This window comes from Parambassis ranga, chromosome 13, assembly GCF_900634625.1.
Source record: "Parambassis ranga chromosome 13, fParRan2.1, whole genome shotgun sequence".
NCBI classification, from domain to species: Eukaryota; Metazoa; Chordata; class Actinopteri; family Ambassidae; genus Parambassis; species Parambassis ranga.
In genome coordinates this window covers 17,312,311-17,336,506 of record NC_041033.1, presented here as the reverse complement: position 1 = coordinate 17,336,506, position 24,196 = coordinate 17,312,311, and the positions used below count along the sequence as shown (strand labels likewise).

The following is a 24,196-nucleotide window of genomic DNA, read 5'->3' as shown; positions in this document are numbered from 1 at the left end:
TCATACACTACCTCAAGGACTTGATCATCCAAAAAAGTACATGAGGATGTCACTAATGGAGGGTACAGCATGGTAAAAATGGGAGCTCCATGGGGACTCCATAACCATCACTACATGGAAGTCAGTGACAGATCCATGACGAGATGGATTACAAGTCATCAAACACCTGTCTTGTTGATTTGACACCTTCAGACCTCTTCTTCTGAATAAAGGAGGTGGTATTTTATAGTGATAACAGTGTCATTCCAGCTGTGTATCCAAATGGAGGGGACCAGACTCAAGTCCAAATTCATCACTATCCCTTGTGTTTTTTTTATCTTCTTTCATTGTTTAATTGTGGTTTTGTTGATATAAGCAACGATTTGCTGAGTAAAATATCATAAATAAAAGGACTAAGGTGTTGCAATTAAATGGATTTGTCATTTCTACATTTTATTTAAACAAAACCCGTGAAGGTCGTACTGTCAATGTTGAATCGACCTCATTTTTTCTCACTATTTCCAAGGACTGCTTCAAAAGGTACAGTCGTTCTTAGTAATCCTTTCTGATTACCAGCAGGGCCCGATAAGTCCATTCAGTCTGATACAAGATGCCAGTGTTTGGGATGAGCTAAGCTGACGGCCTAGCGAACAGCTTTAGACCCAATGTACGGGCTGTCAGGAGCTCAGGTAGAAACGAAAAGATAATGCAAACAAGATGTAAGCGTAGTGCTGGAGGGCACAAGGAAGGAAAGATGGCAGAGGACAGGGGAGACGAACGCAGAGGAGGACAAGGGGGTCTGGTGTGGTTCCCAGTTTCTCATTATCTCAGCCATCTTTTGGATCCTGCGGTCTCTCTTCTGGCTGATGGGGAGGTAAAGGATGGAGGGATGAAAGAGAGGATTGTGGCACGACAAGAATGAGGAAGGCATATGAACATCTGTGTGTGTGTGTGTTATACTTTTTATAGCATGCAGCTCACACTCCCTGTCATGGAGCTTTCCCTGATTTCGAGGAGAAACAACAAGGAGACAAGCAGGAAATTAAAGGGTCTGGATAAAAGGCCCACTAAACTCGGATGACTGCAGACACAAAGGATATTTTCACATTGTTTCATCATGTTGAACCACACATACAAGTAAACAAGCATTCTTGTTGTTTGTCTCTGCAAAAACGTGATGGAAACTGAAGTTATAAATTACTGTTTTTTGGTTAAACAGAGGAGAAGTTACAGTAACTCTTATCACCAGAGGCTTTTTGACATTTGTTTACCACTGTACATAAAAGTTAAGTTATGACTTAAAGAGGAAATATAACCATGAAGGAGAAGAATCACCAGCTAATTCTGCTAACCTAGCTTTGATGTTTTTCAAATATTTGGCTTGGGTTTCGCCATGAAAAAGTTCAAATCTATAATTTTCTAAATCATAGACAGAAAAAATACAAACAGCAGCATCTATAGCTATGGGGCCAAGCTAAACTTGTAGCCTAATGCTAAAGCTAATATACAAACTTTTATCTGCTGCCTTCACTGCAATCTGTTTTAATCCTTCATCACATCCTTTGTCACATCAGATTATGACAAAATGTACAATTTACAGGAATGATGAAACAACGTTAGCCTATAGGGGATTAATTAGTGGATGTATGTTAGGATATTACATGTACAAACACATAAATTGATGCCTTACCTGATTCTGATGTATCATTGTCGTGGTCCAGGGCCTCCAGCACCAGAGAGAAGGATTTCTGCCAAGAAAATGCAGAAAACAAAAATGTCAGATGTGCGCCTGTCTCCTTCTTTCTCTCACTTCTGAGGCAAACATATGTCAGCCATTAATAACTATTGTAGTACATGCCATTGAGGTTGAATTTGGTCCAGTGGTTTCATAAAGTCACAAATAACAACCACATAACACAGTTTTGTGCAGATGTGGTGATCTTCCTGCATATTCATCCTCTGTTAGGGTTGTAAGTTTGTCCACATCCAGAGAGAGTTTATGGATCCAGTTTGTCAAGAGTTTTTTTTGTTTTCATGTTTTTAAAGCTATTGCTGATTAAACCAACATGCTCAGAATTAGGGCTGCAATGATTACTCGAGTACTCGAGTAATATTCAAGGACATAATGCATCGACAACTAATTTAGTATTCGATGACTCGTTAGTGACGTCATTGAGAATGATTCCCTCGTGGCGATTTGATCAGCGTTTTGGGCACAAGAGGCCCTGGGTTTGAAACGTGGGCGAGCCGTTAGCAGGTCACAAACACACGCCCTACTCAGAATGAATATAGATCAATGGCGTTGGCAGCCTTTATATAGCATTGTCACTTCTATGCAAGGGTTGCAAACTACAAAACATGACTTTCCTTTGCTGCCGGCACAGGTATGTAGCCTAAAATGTTTTAGGCGGTGTTTATGCATCCACATCCTGCATGACTATATTGATATCCCAGCCTTGAAATGGTTTGATTTTTGTTTGTTTTGTTCGTGTTCTTGACCTTTTTTGAGCACACACATGTGGTGCCAAACAATGAATATAACCTTTCTTTAAATCCTGCATATTTGTGCTGCTACTTTTGCTTTTAGCCTTTAAAACAAGGACAAATATCAGAAGTGACTCACTGCCCTGATGAGCCGGGGCTGCAGCTGAAAAAAATAGAAAGAGGAGGATATAACCTCACTGCAGTGAGGGAGGCCATCCAAAAAACATGTTCAATTTAATGAATCCAATGTGGATCAAGCAGGCATTGATCTATAGATGTTTCATTAAGATTCAGAACCTAAAGTGAGATAAAGTCAGTCTGCACACTGCTGTGCTGCAGTACAGTAGCGTGCGCTTATGCTGGACACCTCAAACAATGACTTTGAGATCACATGGATATCTCACTCTGGAGAGATAACAGAGGACAGATGTTTTTTCTTGCATTCTTCTTTGTGATGCATTCATTCATCCTATAGAGGAGCAGCCATGAATTATTCACCACAACACTTTTGCCTACAACTTTCCCATTTTTCTATCTCTCCGCATCCACCTACCCGTCCCTCGCTTTGTGAAACGCACCAGCGCCCGTCATGCAAATCGCTCCACCATGTGCATTGTGGGTAAGTTTCTCCTAAAGGGCTGCATGGATGTATAGTCACGTCTTTGCTGAGAGAGTAAGGGGGGATGAGTGGGAGGAGATGGAGGTGGATAGAAAGCAGGTGATGGAGCGAGGTGTGGAAAAGAGATGGATTTGGTAAAGGGCAAGGAGGTCGGCAGCAACGTTATCGTTAGCTAGAGGCGACGTGCAAGGAGAAGAGGTGAAGATGAAGGGTTGCAGTGCAGGCGCAAATGTTAGGGGAGAAAATTGAGAGGCGGAAAACACTGAATCAGGGATTTGCTTCAAGTGGAAGTGCATCCAATACACTGCAACACCAGAGGAAATGATCACAGAGACAGAGAGAAGGACCGAAAAAGGATAATTACTCAGGGAGTAAGTAAAGAAAGGGAAGACAGTGGAGGAGTAATTTGTTGGACTCCTGGAGTTTGTCAGATTTTCAGATATGTGATGGAGAACGACAACAAAGAGGTCAGAGGGAGGTGAAAGAAAGAAGAAGAAGAAAGAAGTGAGAGAGAAGACAAAGGAGCAGAGAGGTGGTAGAAGGGGAAAGGAAAAAGGTAGGAGGTGACGTGGAGGAACACCTACACACATCACACACACAGTCATGGCCACTAATGAGATGTGCCGGCCTGCAGAGGACTCGCAGCCAGTTCATTACGGCCGGCAGAAAGCAGGTAGCTCACAGATGGACCAGCTGGAGTCATTAAGCTTCAGCTTAAAACTCTCACCTGAAGCAATGTTTGGTATTCATCAGTGACATCTGTGGGATCGTGTCGCCCACTGTAATAACAGTAATTCTGCACCACATCAGTGATGGAAGAAGAACTCATGTAGTTTATACCAACAAGGAGAGCTGCTGAAAGTTCTGCTTTCCTGCAAAGAATAAATCAATAATCTGTACTGATGCAACCACTGCTGGCTGGCTCAACGTGAATTTGGGTTTTATTGTAATTCCTTCAATGAACATGACTAATGAGTTTGTGGAATGGTGAACTGCACGTTTGCACCTGATGGTTTTGCATGGTGAAGATTAAAAAGTGTCACATATATGAAACCTTGAGGTTGCATTTTGACCGGGAATAACTTCACAGTAAGTGCTTGAGTGGGAGTAACAGTCACCGTGAACCAGAAGTTAGTCCTTTTTTAGGTAACAAATCATATTGCAGAGGGACAGGGAGGGAGCTAACATGTCTTGGTCTTGTGAAATCCTGGAGTGTTGATGTCTTATTGTGAAACCACAGAATCTGCACCTGCTCCATTATATTCCACTCAAACGTTTTTGTTTTATAAATGATTAGGCCATTTTCTGTCCCACACTTCTGTCTCTGTGCTTCTTCCCAGCAGGTTGGTGAATGTTCGGATGGTAAAAAGCTGCAGGAGTTGGAGTGTTTTGTTGTTCATGCTGGTTTTGATGAACTGTATTCAGCTACAAAAATGCACACACAGCATTACCTCACTGCTGGCCTGCTCACAGACCTCTTAGCTTTATCTTCTGTCCAATCGCCCTCACTCTTCCCTCACCCTTCCCTTCCATCCACTGTGTCCGCCTCGCTCTCTTTGTGCCCTCTGCCAACTATTATGGCAGGCTAAAACTTGTGGAAAGTGCAGACCTTTTTCTTGTCTGTTATTCACTCTCTGCTAGATGCTCACACGTTCATTTGTGCACATAGCCAGGTAGGTCATTATAAAGCCATCAATGCAGGAAGGGTGTATCTGTGGTCAGACACATGTTCACCAAAACAAATCTGTTTGGTAATTTGTCTGATGTCATAAAAACCAAAGCTGTTAGAGGCTGAGTGACCACAAAGGAAAAAGCAACACAAAGAGGACACAACAAAAACAAGAGGCCGATAACATCACATTCAGAGATAAAGATATCTGTACCTAATTTTAACAGAAAAAACTGTTGTTTGTGGAGACAATGACCAAAGTAGTAACAGCAGGAAATGACATGATGGGAAGGTTGTGTAGTTGTATGTGCCTGTGCAGAAAAAAATATAACCGCTCTCCAAACACTGATAAGAAATGACATGTATTATTTTGTCTTCTTTCTCTGGGAATTTGCAGCTGACAGCTGAAATTAGCTTTTTAGAAGCACAACTGAGAATGCACACAAGTGACTGTGAGGCCAAAACACCCTATAGAGAATAGAATACAGAACAGAACGCCAGCAACTGACAGAACGTCTCCCATCTACAACAAGCATCTCCACCATATTCATAGCTCACATAATAACAAACCTGACCGGTAGATCGCACATGTATCACCGCCACAGGACGGAACCTTGCTGCATTAACCCCGCACATTTCAATCTCCTCCAACTGAAAACAGCCAATTAAACCTGCCCATTTTCCACACACAACATAATAAGAAAAAGGAAAGAAAGAAAAAACACAATCAGTTTTTCACGGCGTGTTCTGCTTTGTTTGACAGCCTTGTTAGCATCAGAGCACCTGCTTTCTTTATTTTTATAAGATGAATCAGATCTGCAGCCGTCTCCAAAGAAAGACATTTTGACCTGGAGAAACTCGGGTGGAGCTAATTATACTAACTACGTCTCTGTTCCATCAATTAATGACATCCAATGTAGACATTTATAATTAGTTATTTGTTACACCTGCACCTCATAAAATGTCACCCGTGACTGCAGTCTATGCAAATTTAAACCTTAAATTGGGTCCTAATTCCTCATGTGGCTGTTTTATACTTTGACAACCATGAAGCCCTGTTTCAACCAGGGAAAACAGAAAACAAGGGAAACGGTGGAAACTAATCTAAGAGTTCTGCATTCATACTGTCAGCCTCTATTGTCTGGATGCAGAGGGAGTGGACTTTATTACACGCTGATCCCTGAGAGCTACAACAGAAAATCGAGGGAGGTTCAGTGCAGGAAGCTGGAGGAGTGTACTGGCCGTTTTCACCCGATTCAGCACCTTGAGACTACTTCCTCATCTTCATGATGAAGAACAGTTGCTGTTTGACAGTGAGGATGATACCATTGCTGCTGTGGACCATGTTCTGGAGGACCAAGACACAGATTTCTGCTCTATAATCCTCTCATACATCTAGTAAAACGCTTCCCTCAGGCACTTTTACTTCAAAAAATCAATCAAATCTGTCCATAAATTTCATAATTAGTGACCATTAATGGGCCAGGCTTAAATCTGTTAGGCAGACTCAACAAGTGTGAGACAGACAGCAGATATTTGAGTGCTTGTTTCTCCATTTAACCCACTGTGACTGGGTGAACAGGAGTTTCCCAGAAAACAGGATAACAACAAAACAAGTGAATTTTGGATGAAAAACCGTCCCTCCCCTCAGGTTGCATGCTGTCTGGTTGTCTGGCTCTGTCCCTTTTGCCCGCAGCCTCACACCGGCGGTAAAGCTAAAGGATTACAGCAGACTATGCTAATTCATGCCGGCGGGCAGGCAGTTCTCATTGCATACCAAATGATATTAAATGAGAGTTTTTAAAAAGTCATGCTTGTTTTCCTTCATTTGATTGCTCTGCTTCTCAGCCCACCCCTCCAGCCTGACACCACCCTCTCCATCCCTTCCTCCCTGCTTATCGGTGCCCCCCTTCATCCCTCCATCTATCCCCCTCTCTCTCTCTCCCTCTTTCTCTCAGACATGGGCAGGGTAGGATATCCCGACAAAGCCAGGCTGTACAAACACAGCTCTACGACAGGAAGAACTCCCAGCCCTGAGAGAGGAATTTCCCCTCAAAACTCACACACACTAATGCATACATACTTACACACACCCGAATGCCAGCAAACACGCAATTCAGACACGCACAGGCATCCAATGCTGCCCTTTATTTTTCCACATGCCTTGATGGGTAGACTGAAATAATAAAGAGTTTGAAGGCAAAATGTGCCATATATCAAGCTAGAAAACAAAAAAAGCCCTTTTGTATCATCACAAACAAAATGTTAAAAACAAAGCATTTTATTTTATAGGTCTGGGACTGTGTTATTACAGCATGGTGTAGTTGTTTTCCAGAGTTTCCTTTGTTTTAGTCAATGCACAAAATTACACATCAGGATGCAAAGTTACACATAAATGCTTCAGTGGACTCACAGGCTCTTTTAATGGTCTTATTTATAAAACCATAATTGTCATCTTCTTTTCTACGTAATACACTTTTGTGTGAGTGAATACAGTAAGTACTGTGTCATGTCTCCAGCACTGTATAATAGCCACAAACTGTCATGAACTGGATACTACAGTAGTTTAATTGTTGGTCTGCAGATTTCAGTTCATTTTCAGCTTGCAGTGCTTAAACTAGAACTAGAAAGACACAGTTTTCTCTATAACTGGAGCCAAAATGACAGAAAATCATTGGAAATAATGCAGACAGCTAACATAAAGTCCAAATATAACCCTACAAATAGAAAGCTACCCAGTCCTTCCTGTGCTTATTGGCATGTTTCTGATTATTTAACTGTGCTTTCTTCTTTTTTTTGCCCCATATTTAATCAACTATTTCTAATTTTCATCACACATTTCTCTTCTCTACCACATTTCCATTTTACACACATGATAATGAGATGGGAGTGTCTGTGTGTGACCAGAGATGTTATTACTGCAGGATGGGAGATGCTGCTTTAAATGAGCTTTTTAAATGATTCTGCCACTAACTGCTAGAAGCTTCAAATAAAACGATTTACTTCAACAATAGAAATGCTGACATAAAATCACCTCACACAATAATATCAAACCTTTTTTATGTAAAGCCTATGGACATGGGTCCATATATAAGGCTGCATAGCAGAGTTGCACAGAGTCACACATTTTTCCTGTTTAGATTAGGAGAGAATTGATTTTTGCACATTTTAATAATCATTTTCTGCATTTGTTCATCCTGCATCCTACAAGTAATTACAGACTCACACACAAACATGCACACGGTTGTCATGGCAGCAGCTGAGCTTCAGCTGGATTGGTGGGCTGACACCTCACCTGCACTATAAATTACTATTGGATGTAATAATGCCATTACTATTGCAGCTGTAAAGCTCCACTTTTACTTAACAGTAAAACAATTCAGCATTCAGTTTATGTGGATCCATGTTTTTTTATATTGTGAATAATGTGAAGAATGCTGGAAGGTCAAATGCAGATAAGACCCATCTCAACAGATCATTTTCTGCACAAATGAAGAATAAATATGAGCACTTAAGCTCCCCATTCTCAGCAGCCATGCAAGTGTCAGAGATGACTAGTACTGTGTTATTGATTATTGGCCTACAATAACAAAGAAAAGAAATCAGCCACTGTGGATGGAGGAGTGGTGAGGGGAAGAGGAGATATGACCTAGTTTATAGTGACTAATTTGTGAATTTTAAAAGAATCTGCGGATATTATCCAAAGCTGACCATCTCCCTGCCCTCAGGTGGAAAACACACACACACACAGAAATTAGACCCCCGGTGTGCAGCCGCCCACTCCACCCTGCTCTTGTGACCCCGTCTCTATAGTTAAACATATCTGCCCTCACATTCACGTCTCTTCTGTTTTTCTTTCATTGTAGATATAATTAGCACCAGACTTGATCTTCCTCTATTTGCCTTCACTCACTTTCCATCTCCACCTCTGCCAACCTTCAAACGCTCAGTGAGGACGAGTCTCTCAGATCATCTCAAGAAATCTTCCCCATAAGCAAAAGTCCTTCATAGAAATAATGGTGAAAGTGTACAGTAGGAATACGGATGGTTATATTTAATTCATGGTGATAATGGATGATGATCATTTAAAGGTGATTAAAGGTTATTTTTTTAACAAACTGTGTTTCTAGAGTTGCCTACAAAGGGTCACAAACTAAATCTGAGGGGTCATGAAATGAACAGTGGGTGAAGAATGAAGAAAAGCAAAGTTCTGCAACATACAGCTGTTTCAGATATTGGACAATTTTCCATGTGGTCATTCAGCCATTCTTCAAATGATCCTGATTATTTATTAACCTTTACTATGTGGTTATTACTGTAAACAAAGCATCTTTATGAAGGCACAGCTGAGTGACTCTGTCCTGAAGACTGTGGTGTAAGTAAAGGTCTTCTTCTGATGTATGAGGGTGCACAGATCAACGACATATGGTAAAAGTTACTGGACTGTATCCACAGTCACAAATGTTTAAAACCACTGGTTTAATCTTTAACAATGTTGTATTACCAAACTTATATCTATGGACATTTGTGGGCAGTGTGCATACAGAGAATTGAAGAAGCTTGTTCGATTTGAGTGGTCTAAGAACCCAGAGATCTGGATCTGTAGCTGCAGCAGTCCGAATAAAAAGCAGTAAAAAGTATTTCCCTTGAAAAAATGAACTTCACAATCCTACACTCTCTGTCCTTCTCCACCTCCTCGCCCCTTCTCCATCTGATGGTTACATTCCTGCAGGGTTAATTGGCTCAAACTAAACTATGCAGCTACTTCAAACACAGTCAAACAGAGGCCTCTTGACATGCTGTGCCCTTGTCCTCCATGTTGCTCTGCCTCATCTTCATCCTGTCCTCCCTCCAACCTCCGCCTTTACCTCCTCCTGCTTATGACTCTCATAACAGTGTGAGTAAGCCTTTATGACACACACACACACATACACCTCCACCCAAAACACCTGTGCCCTGCTCTGAGATCATCCACTGCACCCTCCCTTTCCTCCCAACTCTCACTTCCTCTTACTTCACTCAGTCTCCCCTCTGCAACGCTTCACATCAACTTTACCCTTTCGCCCATTAATCTCAACTCTCAGCCCTCACTCACATCCCCCATCGCAACCCAGACCGACGGCCCTCAACCCTCCAGCAAAACCCCCTCTCGCACTTCCGCAGGAAATTACCTTGTCTAGCCGCTAGACACTTCAAGTCCACGGCTTCATTTCAGAGAGAGAGAGAGAGAGAGGGAGAGAGGGAGGCATTATGAGGTGGTTATGGTCTGGGAATAGTGTACCGTATGTTATCAGTGCGCATTCTCAGATTTCCTTATAAACAAACCACAAATACAAAGCGTAATAGACAGATAGATCACTACTCCTTAATGAACCTGCTGTGACGCAGTGGGTGCTCACAGCCTTCAAAGGATGCAGCCTCTAAATTGAGACTTTATGGTTTCGGTTTTTTGATCATGTTGGGGGAATGTCACGTTTCCATGGTAACACACAGTAAACATGACACAATTTATAGTTTGCTGATAATATTGTAGAGCTAAACTGTAATCACTGCCATTATTTCCATTCTTTTTTGTATCAGTGAGCTGAGCAGCTGTTTGGTAGTCCAATCTACCCAAAATACACAGCAAAATGATTTCTATGTAAGAAACATAGAGAATATGTTTAACTGAAATCAGATCAGAACCAGAGTGAGGAAAAAGAAGAGGACGATTTACGACAGCTGTACTGTAACTTTGTCATGCTCTGTGTAATCCACAGGGACGTGAAGTGGTTGCACATTGCTGGAAGGCAATGACACTGAAAACAAAAAGGTGTGTGTGTGTGTGTGTTAGAAGACGGAGAGACAAACAAATCAATAGCAGTGAAAGGAAAGTATTTTCTGTAATTACAGCCGTGTATCCATTCAAAAAGATTGCATTCAATGACACACAATGACAGAGACACGCTTTAATCTACCAGTGATGATGTACATCATCGTTCCTGTGCGTCTATTCTTCTCTAATAAAGAAACTCCCACTTTCAACCCAATTTGCACACAAATGAAATCATTAAAACATGCTTCCCATGAGACGTTTACCCCCGAGTTATTAACTTATCTCAAAAAAACACCAGCTCTGAGTCCTCATGGAATTAACCTTTGTGCGTTCTTTGTGTTGGTGTGTACGAGTGTGTGAGTGTGGTGTTGGATGATTTCAAGATCTGTGGGTTTGGGTGTGTCTATAGGATAAGGAACAGAAAAAAGTGTGTGTGTGTGTGTGTGTGTGTGCGTGCGTGTGTGTGTGTGTGTGTGTGTGTGTGTGTGTGTGTGTGTGTGCGCACGCGCACGCGCGTGCGTGTGTGTGTGTATAGACGATGAGCACAACAGTATCAGCATACATGCAGGTATGCAGGGCTGCGTAGCAGAGTCAATTAGGGGACAAAAGAAAGGGAAACACAAACGACAGGCAGAGAAGAGAGTGAAAGAGAGACTCGGCAGAGAAAGAAAGCTCCAACTATTCTCCTCTCATTTCGTTTCCCTTCATTGGCTTCCCTTTGCTCCGCTCCCACACATCAGGAATGCACAGGTAACAACGCTCTGTGTGTGTGTGTGTTTTTGCGTCCCCTATGTGATTAAATTGAGAGTTCCTCCTGTTCTGTTCAGAAAATGCATCTACTAAATTACTGTTGGATATTTAATGCTTAATCTCACATGGAAATATGGTATTTTTACTGCAAAGCAAACTGATTAGCTTTGCTTAGCCTGCAGATTTCACACAGGTGGAAACAGTTTGGCTGCCAACAGTCCAAAGGAAACATAATCCCCCTTCAGGCACATAATGTGTAAAGATGACTAATTAACACGCTATACCTTGTTTGTTTAATCTGAACAAAAACAGAAGTGTAAAAACACCATGTGTCCCTCCCCACCACTTCATGACTGTTGCCAGGCAACCAGGAAGGTGCTAATACCACATAACCACAACATCCACTGTTCAGCCCTATGATTGCTATGTCTTTGTTCAACAAGTCCTGTACACCATACAGGTGGTTGTACCGTAACCATGAAGATAGAAAACACAAAAGGATCACAGTTCAGACACAGAAACAGGAAATGCCAACAAAAAGTAGTCAGTTCAGGTTGGAGGACCTTGGTTGTCATGGTTACAATAATAAACATGTAGTTCAAGTTATAATGTAAGCATTGGTTAAAAGAAACAATGACGACTATCACTTGGATGTGCAAAGGCAAAGGGGAAGTCCAGTGTTTTGTTGACCCATCCACCCACCTGAGCTCCTACATACACGAGTTATGTGCCTCTATAATTATCTCACCCAACTTGTTCCTTTGTTCCCACCCTATGGACTGAAATGTAATTTTTTTACTTGAAATGTAAACATATGTTGTTTCGTGGCATTTTCTGAAGTGCAAAACACAAAAATGTAACAGAGTTGTAATAAGCAGCCACCCTGTGGGGCATTTTTTTAATGGGAGGACAGCCTCTCTGTGTCTCTCTCTGTTGCACATCATACTCCTCTTTCATGTGTGATGCTTAAGCCAAGCCAGCCTTTCCATATCTTTCCATCACATAGACAAACATAAAAGTGATGCCAGTCTTTTCATCTCAAAGTGAAACTGTGAAAGTGAACAATCTACAGCGCCTCCTTTTACAAATTGCTTTGTTGCATTAATTACTCAGCTAATAAAGTTACATGTAAATGACAGTAATATAAAAATCTCTTCTCTGAATGAATTCACTGAATAACTGACCTAGCCAACAGGGAATGATGGGAAGATTCAGCCCTTCACAGCAGCTGCATGTGAAGACATTTGCATCATGGCCGTGCTTTGCATGCTGCTCAGAAGAGAAAGCGCTCTGTTTCTCTTCTATGCACGCCAAGATAGCTTTTGTGTTTTCCTCATTGTGCACCTCTTCTGGTGATAAAGCATGCACTTTGGTTTAAGTGTATTGTGCTAAAATAGTCGTTTTACATCCTTTTTTATGTGATATGTTCATTTATACTAATCACGCTGCACTTCTTTGTATTTAAAGAAAGGAGACACAGAGGATTCATAAAGAAAAGTTTCCGATCTAGTGGCAAAAACATAAGGGATGCTTGTACGTCATCAAATTTAGGGGACCACAACTACCTGGTTTGGTTGAGAATGGCATGGGTTGAAACTGTAGATCATGTGGTTCCACCTCCACATATTGTACAAATGGAGGCCAAAATATCTCGCTTATGGATGCTGCCATGTGAGAAAAGGTCACCATTTTGGAACCAGGTAATACAAACACACTGGAAAAAATTGAGCACTTGAACACAGATCATCATGATTAGCCATAATCCATCTCTAGGTAAAATGTATTTGAGGAGTATTTTTAGTTTTCTCCTCCTCCACATTGAGCGCAGCCTGTTGAGGGGGTTCAGGCACCTTGTTAGGACGCCCACTGGATGCCTCCTTGGTGAGGTTTTCCAAGCATGTCCAACCAGAGGTAGACCCCAAGGAAAACCCAGGACCCAGGATTATATCTCTCAGCTAGCCTGGGTACACCTTGGCTTCAACCTGAATCCAGATAAGGAATAGAAGATGGATGGATGGAGTTGCATCCATGTCCTATGTTTATGAACTATACAGCAATTAAAACTAGCAAATGCATGGTAAACCTCTCCCACCTACAACAAGCTTCTCCACCATTTTTAGGCTCACTTCACATCAAACCTATGACTGCTACTGCTGTTTTTCTGAGAAGATGAGGTGTGTCAGTTGTTTTTCATGTTGTAGTGGCTCATATTTAGTAACAATCACAATAATCATCATCTTAAAACAATATAATAATATTAAAAGCTCAAGCTGAACTTACTTTTTACCTTAGTTTACCAGCAACAACACAGAGCAGCCTGCATTATCTGTTAAAACACTTCTGAACAGGCATTTTGCTCTGCTTAAGATAATGCAAGAAGACGCATCTATGCAAACAGGCATGAAACGTTTACCATGACAAGATAAGAGACAAGGCAAGAGGGAGCCTGTGTGCCCTGAAAACACACACACACACTTTGTGAGTCTTTCCCAGGAAGCCGAGGCCTCTGGCAGTGAACCTGACCATAAATGAGTTGACATGAGGATTACAGGCAGTGGGGACTTTACTGCATTCACTTCATCTTGACAGGATTTCTATGGTACCTATCTTATTGTCATTTGTCACAGGTCATCTTAACAAAAGACTCTTACGTGAACCTTTATCAACTAGTTCTGAGTAACAAAAAGTCAGGAAACAGCAGATTCACCTCCTACATTGTCTGGTGGTTTTTTACACAGAACTCCCAAATATAGAGAAAAAAAGTTTGGTCTCTGTGCACCTGCCAACTGGCTTCCTTTGCACCTTTCCCTTTTATCTTGCTGATTCAGTGACTGATTCATTCACACTTCCACCTCTCTTACTTAGCACCTTGTGGCAGCTTATTCTGTTTCCCTTTTTCATGCAAACAGATTCAACAGTGAAACCACCAACAGAGAGAGAGAGGGCTTAAAGAAGGCTTTGAACTTTTCCAATCTCTCCGGGGGCGTCAAAGCTAAAACATCCCAGACCGCTGAGCATCTGTGGTTCAAACACTGGGCCAAAAAGAAGCCACATCCTTCAGATTTGTAAAACTACTGATACTCAGGAGGTGAAGCTAAATCCGTTTTTCAAAAAAACAAACAAAAAAAAACGACACTCACATTACAGCAGTTACATCCTCTGTCGTTGTAGTTTTTTTTATGTAAAATAAGGTTCAGAGTGAATCTCCTTCCTTTTCCCATAAACGCCCCATTTACACCACTACAAAAATTGAATCAGGGGGCATTGTTGAGACACCCTTCAACTACATCAATACATACCAGATTTCACCGATTCCAAAATGCCGACATTGACTCTGAAATGTCATGACAGAGGGCAATTAGCTTAGCTTTGCATAAAGACTTGCAGTATAGGTGGAAAGAGTTACCATGTGAGAATAAATCTGATATCTTCACAAAAAAATGAAACTGTTGAATGGAAATGTTAACAGTAGGTTGTATGAGCATGATAAACCGGAAGTCTATGATAAACACACTGTACGTTAGTGTGACCTTCAAAGGATTTGCCTGTAGTCAATGAAGCACACACCTCCGTAGACCACACCAGAGGATGTGGCCCCACATTTGGAACACATAAAGCCAGAAGGTGTTTAGCTTAGCTTAGCATTTAAAAGAGCCAGCCACGATCTGTCACAAACACATCACTCACTTAATCTGCTGACAAAAGGGAGAGTAAAAATGACCATTGTTGGCATTAACTGTCCTCATAATACAAAAACATACGAGGCGACCAAGCATGACAACTTTTAAAGGTGCCTGACAAAGATTGATTTAAAGTCATAACCAGAACAACCACATCAGAGACTCACAGCAGCCCAACAGGGATGAACCCCCGCAGGCAATCATGATGGCATTACCCACAAATCAAACCCAACACATCCATAAGCTGCACACACAAACACACATTCTCACACACACACACATTTCCCTGAAGAGATTAGTGAGAGAAAGAAACGAGGGAGGGCAGGGGACAGAAAGAGCTCACCTTTCCTCATAATGACTGTGCTCACCTGTTCATCCCCTCACCTGGGGCAACCTCCTCCTCCCTCTCCTTTTCCTCCTCCACCCCACCACCCTAAACCACCCAGAGATGGCCAGATAAAGCAAGCCTTTCAGCTGAAAATACGCCACAGGTTGCCACAGTGTGTCCCTACTCTCTCTCTCTCTCTCTCGTTCCCTTGCAGTCGAGCCCGCCCTGCAGCCCGGCCCTGAAACTGATCCAGGTAGGCTTTCTGAAGGAGAACTTTCTCACACTCGAATCTGCCAATCATACACCTCCCCGGTGAAACAACGGGAGAGGAAAAAAAAGACAAGGAAAGTGTGACACACACACAGCTATGCATACAGTGCATCACACACACACACACAAAAGCAAACTGTACACAGATAAGGGAAGATAATTGGTTTTGGGACAGAGAGTCTCACAGGTAAATGAACTGATACTAATCAAGAGGAAGAAACCTAAACCAGCTCTGTGTAACATTATATGTGTGTGTACTTGTATTGCTCATGTTGTGGGGACATTAAGCTGTTTACACAATCTCAGTTGTGGGACAAAGATCGAATCCCATTAGTCGTTTTCAGCATGAAAAGCTGCAGCAGTTATGGTTATAGTAAAGTCTTCAGGAAATCAGTGTAAGTCAACATTATTACAACACAATATGTTTATGGATTAGAACCAGAAGTTTCTAACCTTTAGCTGTCGTTTCTGTAATACTTTCGTTATGGGAAACAAGTCGACCATGCTGGGAGCAATCATAGGCAAAAAGAAAAGAGAAAAGGAAAGACTGCAGGAGGATTTCTTTCAGTGAAAAAAACTAAACAAAAACAACATAAAACCTCTAAAATCCCTGGAAAAACTGGGGCTGACTTTTACATGTCCTTGCCAAGTCATTTTGAGGGGATTCTACTGCTGTAGTTTCATCGATAAACAGCCATGAACTGCTGAAGTGAAGTCCAGGAGAAAGTGACAAGTGATTGCAGAGATGGGCTGACGGGTTTTCTTTCAGCAATGTTGTGACTGGAGGACAAATGACTTTTAAAACTAAAGCAGTGATTAAAGCCTTAGTTTGACAAAAAACATTAACAAAATTATTTTCAACTGATCTTCCAGATACTTATCTTAAAAACACATAAAGCTAAGCTTATTTTAACATTTCAGGATATCTACACTTGTAATTATTATTTTCAGTGGATTAATTGACAAGCTCCTTTTATTTTGGCAGCGTGAAACATTATTTGGAAATAAACTGCAAGAAAAAGGGAGAGCAGAAGTGCTGGAAAGAAAAGGGTGGATTGAACAATCAATATCTCTGTTGGCTACTCTGGTGCTAATCGGAGAGTAATTGTTCACAAGATGGAGCAGCTGGCAGTGTGATGTTCGATTGTTGATAATGTCCTGAACAAAGCTCCCAAAAGACCAACTGACAAAAGAACGATTTAGACAAAGAAAAGAGTAATGAGAGCCCGTAATTATGTGGAACACTTAAGATTCTCATTCATAAGAATATGGTAAAATTTAGCTGAGGTAATAATATCTGGCTCCATATCACCCCAATGATATTCAGTGTATGGCTGTCCCTTCATTTTTCTTGAACATAGTTATTTCCTGGCACAATGGGGCTTTGAGCTATGTGCTAACATTGACATGACTATAATTCTGAGACACAGACCTGGAGATGAGAGACAACGTCTGTGATCTGACAGTTTACACTGAGGAGTGAGAGACTTTTTTTAGAGTATCTGGCTGAGCCCTGAACATGGCAACTCCACTGAGACTGAGAGAAACCTTCCAGCACCAGTGTTCTCCTTTATCTACATTTTGATACCTAGAATTCTATTTAAAGAGTGAAGAGCAAACACCAAATATTCAGTTTTGTCTACTGATCCCAACAAAGACAAAAATGTTCTAGTTATTGTAATGCAAATGTGATTCTAAACTATAAGTGTCATTATTATTCCGCTCTATCCTCTGTTTTGCACTTGAAATATGCCCTGTTCCCTTGGTAACCATATAACCCAGGCTGCCACTGTACTTACTGGCCAGGCGTATTTGAATGGAATGACAATGTTTCCATTAGCCCCGTCTTCTCCTACTCCTCCTCCTCCATCGTGTCCTCGATGGCGCAGTGACTCCGAGTTTCCTCCTAGGACCCCCGTGCTGCCGGACCCGAAGGTGCAGGCTCCAGTTGGGACGACGCGGGCCTGGTACTCCTTCAGGCAGGCTTGGAAGAAAGTGTCACACTGGTCCCTGGCAGAGCAGCGCAGCCCGCCGCTGGCCTGGAGGTCACAGCATTCTCCGTTCTGCAGATGTCCGTGCGGGTTCTGAAAGTGGCGGATCTGAAGCTCAAACATCCCCACAGCACAGACAGCCTGAGTCCAGAAAGAGTAGATGGAGCGACAGAGTTATTATTAGGGTAAAATTATTAATGGTTGTGACATAAAAGGCGGGTCTATCTATTGGCCTGCAGTAGCAAATCATGTGTTACATTATGTTCACAACATTAATTTGTTTACTTGCTGATTCCAATTATTGAAATAAAAATGATTGAGTACACAGACTTTGGTTTGTGGTGCAATTAAGTATTCCTGCTGAGCTGCTGTGGATACTTTCTCTTCTATCTAATGTGTCACATGAAGCATCGCAGTATCATCAGTACATCCAGCAGCATCATTTTAATGTTACCACATACAGAGAAAAACAAACAGGACAGAATCACAACAGGTGAGTGATCCAGCAAAATGCAATGCATCCTGGGTAACACAGTTCATGTAGGGTCAGAGAACCTGATATGGAGAGGTGTAGGCATCTTGTTTGCAGAATGTCAAAAAGGTTGATGGATAACAGGCAGAGTTTTCACTGGATAAAGTCTGGCTAACAAAGCCGATGAAGTAAGTATGAGTGTGTGAAAAGAGTTTGAAACTTTAAAGCCGGACTATCAGGTTTCCTGCAGTGTTGTCTTGCTGCCTCTGGGAATCAGCAGTGGGCTGCATGTCTCCTCTGTATCATCTGTTTATCAGTAGTTACAAGACAACAGGCTTCAGAGCAAGACTGAGACAGAGACGGAGACAGAGAGGAAAACATGAGGACATAACTTTGATTCCCACAACTCTGTCTGACCTCCACAAGAGGAAAAACAAACTCTTCCATTTAAATCATGGACAGTCACACCAGCTCTCTCTGCCATATAATCCTCAAACTGTTTATCCCTCAACTTCCTTTTAATGGCCTTGTCTCCTCTTGTCTTTCTTTCTTTGTGTCGCCACCACTCCCTTCTTATTTCTCACTTTCCCTTCCCAGGGGACGATGACACTGGGATCCTGCTCACACTCTTTCTCCGTCCTCCTTCATGTCTTTCTTTATCTGGGAACAAGCCTTAACGCTCCTGTCATTTCTTTTTCTGTGGCCATCAGCTCTTCTCTGCATTGTTGTCATCCTCCTTTTCATCTGTGCCTCCCTTTCTTTTCACTGTGTTCCCTCCCTGCTGAAGGATGGGTGGAGGGTATATACACACACACACACACACAGACTGTCTCCTCTAGACTTAACAAGACCCCCTGAGAGTCTCAGGGCACCAGGGTCAGGTATGTGCGTTCATATGTGTGTGTGTCTCCTGCCTGCTGTAGTTTTCCAAAAACACTAACAAAAAAAATGAAGCCACTGTTCTCAGTTTGCCATGAAATTTCCACTGATGAATAAATCTAAATAATTCACAGTCATTTTGGCTTTTTTGCTCACACACTCAACTAATCATAGCTCACTAAGTCCAAGATTCAGAATCATGCATCCCCAGAGGCGCTGTGCACTCAATCATGCACAGAAAACATAACAAGATTCATAATGTAGCCGTGCTCAGCCAGTCTCAGTCACCCCATTGTTGCTGGTTTGCGTGTCCCTCTCCTGCACCCTGAGCCACAGCTCAGAGGGGTGAGTGAGGAGGGAGGGGTCAGTGGGCAGCAGTGGTGGTGGTGGTGGTGAACTTGTCTACATCAAAAGGCTGGTGGAGATACAGTGGCGCTCATCACTCTACATCCTCCTTTCTTCCTCTCCTGCACTCGCTGGCTGAGCCATTCCCTGCATACCAGTGTTTCAGCACTCCATCTGACCAGAGACAGAGACAGAGAGAGAGAGAGAGAGAGAGAGAGAGAGAAAGAGAGAGAGACAGAGAGAAAGAGAGAGAGAGAGAGAGAGAGAGGGGTCCATACTGTAGCTGAGACCAAGGAGAGCTTTGGATCGCTGCAGTCAAAACTTTGTCTGTCTTACAACAAATTCTCTCCAACAATGACTGGACTTCACTATTCAAGGCAGGTGAGACTGTTTTAAGGTGCCAGTCTGTCAGTGTTAGAATGAAAGTTCAGATCACCAAGGCCAGGACATTCCCTGAGAAAAGCTCAAAGTCTGGCTTTAAAGCTGTATCACTGTCAAGACAAATGAATGAAATGGATTATTGGCACCATTTTACTCCTTGTTGAGTCATTTTCTTTAAGTGGAAACTCTGAATTTAAAGTTGATGACCATGGAGATAAAAATAAATTTCATTTTAGAGACATTGTGGTTTGAAAGTGAAATATTATTTTAAAAAAACCAAGACTATTTTGCAAACCACTGCTCATAATCACACACTGTGACAGCTATCCGCAGCAGTGTGAGCATCAGGAAATGTAAATCTGGACAACAAACCACATTTGGTGACTGCTGGATGTCAAGGGGCCTCATTTATCAATCAAGTCTTACATATTTCCAGTCTGCTGCATTATAAATGGGCTCCCGCAGCTGCAGAGGACCTTGAGTGTGTGTGTGTGTGTGTTTCACTGCAGTGCAGTCAGAGAATGGAGGGAGTGGAGTGTGTTGTTCCTCAGCTGTGAGGAGGTTGCAGAGGTGCAGGGAGAGACATGCAGAGCTGCCCGATTCTTCAACATTCACACGCCCCTAGAGGTTATTCGGCTGTGGCCCTCGGCTCCACACACACCCAAGACACAGATGCTGGATGAGAGCTCAGTGTATAGAAAACACACACACACACAAACACACACACACACTGTGGAACACCTCTGGGCCTGGTCTCTTCACTGCTGAGCCTGTCACACATCACACCATCCTGACAGCACCAGAAGCTGCCTGACAGCTCAGAGGGCAGGAAGGAAGAACTGTGCTGACTTCCTGCATGTCCATTATTTTGTTGGCATAAAATGCAGAAAGTTTATTCTGTCAGGAATTATTTCCATCTTGACAGGTTGTCAGAATTATTTAGTGTAGTGACAAGAAGCTGCCATGCAGCCATGAGATGTAAAGAAAAAAATAATGAAACAAAATGTGGGCTGTGCACCAGGAGGCAAACGCCCTACAGATGCAGATGCAGTCACTCCTTTATGAGCCTGAGGTGAGGAGCCATGAACAGAAGATGTGTGGTGAGAAATTACTGTCCAATCAGTGTGTATACTAATTACAGGTGGAATAATTGGGTATAAAACAAAGCAGATATAAATCTAAGCAACACTATTTGTGTATTGTCTTCTTGCACCCTTTGTGGCATCACATTCTGCGATGATGATTCTCATTCTGCATGATTCTAACATAAGATTACAGTCGTGCTCTGTTGCGTGGGATAACAGACAGCAGCGGGCTGGAACAACAGGTGGGCGCAGCGCCATGTAGGAGCAGAATGAGGGCAGCACAAAGGGGAAAGGGACGGTGCGAGTGGACTTCATTACTGACTGTTTACGCGCAGCTGTGATTTAAAATACAAACTAAACCACAGTTGGGAGTCAGCTCCTGGGGTTAAAGCCCAAAATAGCACTTAATCGTTGGCTTACCTGCGGTTGAATCGTGAGTGCTACGAGAAAAAACACAGTCCGCTGCAGGTGGAGGTGTTCCCGGTGTCGCTCTGCCCTCACGCCTGGCTTCCCGTTGATCTTTCCACCCGAGCTGCTGGGATCAGGCCGAGTTATCCTGTGCGCTCTTGTGCTCTCCATCCTTGCGTCAAGGAATTAGGGACCGTATGGTGCGCGCTTTGGTGGCAGTGCTGGCTCCCACACTCCTCCTCCTCCTCCCTTCCTGCGTCCTCCGTCCGCCCGGCTCTCCTCCTCGCTCCGTCTTAAAACACTGAAACTCCTGCAAAGTCACTTCATCGTGTCCAGTTCGGAGAAGCCATAACTATCTCTGTCTCCGCTTGGATTTATCCTCAGCCAACCCACCCACCCACACACGCGCACACCTGACACCCCTTCGCTGCTGTGTCCAGGGCAGACAGGAGGAATGACACACGTTCACAAACACAAAACCTTGCGCTGTATTCCTCCCACCACCTGCGTTAAGAAGCTTTACGGGTCCAATCTGCCGGCTCACTTGACTTGAAGTCTCATCCCAATTAGCTGACACTCTCTCTTCAAGCTTGATCCACGCTCAAAAACAATGTCAACAAACCTATATTCTTCATGAGAGCGTGGACGCAGCGAGCAAAGTTATGTCTCTCCAGTGGAATGATTTCACTCTCTTCATCCGAGCGGCAGGCTGCTGGTCATTTGTCAACCCGATACGAAGCCTGTCGGCGACACAGTCACTGTGGGAAACAATGAGAGGGAGAGAGAGAGAGAGAGAAAGAGAGAGGGAGAGCATGGAGGGTGTGTCCTGAGGCAGGGAATATCCGTCTTTCAGCTCTTGTCCGGATGCTTCCCAGCGCACAGCAGGGTTCTCAGCCCTTTCTCTCCCCTCTCCATGCACTTTGAGTAACCTGTAGCCCAACCCAAACTTTTTTTTGGTCACATTTACGCACGGGATTATCCTGAATGCGTTTCGCATCTCACTTCTCCTCGGCTGGTTTTCTGTTTCCTCTCTACCTTTTGTAGCTCCTCACTGGTTCCTCTCCTCCAGTTTCACGTCCCCGGTTCACTTCAAAGCTCTGACGTGCCAATTAACCGTTTTCACAGTTCTTCCCGGGCTCGGGTAGCCCCTGAATGAGAATGAGTCTATATATGGCTTTCAAGTGGAAGCCCTCCACATAATCAAAGCACCCTTCTGTTTCGGGTGATGAACTGGAATTTGTTCACACATAAATGCGTGCCTGCAGGTCTGACGACGACTTGGTATTTTGCGCGTGCATACAGTCAATGCGCACGTGGCACAGGTGCCCAAACTCAGCCATCAATAGTGTGCTATCTTATGAGATGTAATCGTTATTCAGACATTTATGATCTAAGTTGTTCCGACAGCTTCCGCTCTGCTGTTCGCACATGTTGTTAATGAAGCCGCCGGCCACAGGCTACTAACCGGGTGAGCGCATAAATATAAAAGGGAATTGTAGGGTGTATAGGCATCTTTTGAATATTGGCACCGGTCACATGGCATATTTTCCACGTCTGACTTCCAGTGCTCTTCTTGTTGGACCCAGGACTTCCACACAATGTACCTTCTTTATCAGAGGGAAAACTAATGAGATTCTGCCCCCATCCTCCTCCTCCTCCTCCTTCTCCATCTTAAGGTCCATCACGGGCTTGTTGCTCAAGAGCTTCCCTGACAACGGCTGGTGTTTCCGCGGCTTGGCGCTCTGCATTGACCTCAGAGCAGAACAGAGGGCTCTTGAGGAACACAGCGTTGATTTGCATAGAAGAGCAGTGACCTCCAAACATGAGCTGAATTCTAAACCAACCACCCGGAAACGCACAGACATCACTGGGTCTGCTCACAGGCCGCTGTGTGTGACTCACCTGGACAGAGGGGTCAGGGTTTAGCCAGGTGAGTGGTTCCTATAGTGGAGCACAGGCAGATTACATTATACTGTGGTAACATCATTTCATCCCAGACGGTCTGCAGGACAACACAAACAGAGGGTGCAAATCTCAGCAGGCCCAAAAGGAACCCTGCAGAGATTTGCACCCCCCTGCTATAATAAGCAAGTGAGTTGTATCTGAAATCTGTTCTTCAAAATCACAAATTGTTTGGACTTTCACCAACAAGAAAAGGATATAGGACCACAAAACAATAAACTAAACCACAATCTATACATGCTGCCATTAAGTTAAATGAAATACAGCTCTGTTGTATAATTCTTTCATTAAAAAACCCTAAATAACACAAATAACTAGAATACAAAATACAAAACACAAGGAGTTACACAGGAAGCAGGAACAACATCAAAGCAACCGGAAACATAGGATTAAACCAGAAAACAAACAAAGAAAACAACAAAATAACTCGGGATCACGACAACAGGAGCCTACGTGCACATCACGTGTGAACACTGAGTTCATAGTTCAGCATTCAGCTAGACTGTCATTGTGTTGGTAAAAAAATAATCAGATCATTTCTGCATTTCAAACCAGTTTTTATTCTATTTATCAGTTTTAATCTTTGATCAGTGAGCAGACAAACTAGACGTGAATACAAAGACATGGTGCTGTACAACATGCTACATGTTCTCTGTTTTTTACTGTTTTTGTTCTGTTGGATATATGTCAAGTAATTCCAAAGAATAAAGTAAACTGTTGCCAATATGACTGGTTTTCATTATTTGTGCAACATTTTAAAATGACAAATGTAAGATATTCAAAACAGTTACTAAACATGTTAGAACCTGAAGAAATAACACCTCAGTTCTAGGTCTAGGATGCCTTTTTAGCATGGGGATGCATCAGGTTGCCCACAACATTACTGTTCTACATGTAAGGGCATCTACTTACAGTTCCCACAGAAACAACAGCTGGGTGCACCTGCTACAGGAGGATCATGTTGAGGAAATCAGATGTAAGACTTGGTTCTGATGGAGCCCCAGCAGCTGATGGGACTGCTCCAGACTCAGGATTTGAATTCTGGCCAGTGAATCAGAAAATCATAAACACTTATATAC

The 24,196-nt window shown here is 42.8% G+C and overlaps 1 protein-coding gene across 1 annotated transcript in view; it reads right to left on the bottom strand.

The window, feature by feature from the left end:
- LOC114444560 (protein jagged-1b) overlaps positions 1–21,890 on the bottom strand; it is a 34,310-nt gene extending 12,420 nt beyond the window's left edge. Inside the window, exons 1-3 of the mRNA XM_028419219.1 lie at positions 21,168–21,890; positions 17,394–17,726; positions 1,670–1,727 (exon numbers count right to left, since the gene is read on the bottom strand). Of these exons, the coding sequence (XP_028275020.1) occupies positions 1,670–1,727; positions 17,394–17,726; positions 21,168–21,326 (550 nt within the window). The 5' untranslated portion in view covers positions 21,327–21,890. The remainder of the gene's footprint in view (positions 1–1,669; positions 1,728–17,393; positions 17,727–21,167) is intronic.
- Positions 21,891–24,196: the final 2,306 nt, after the last annotated feature.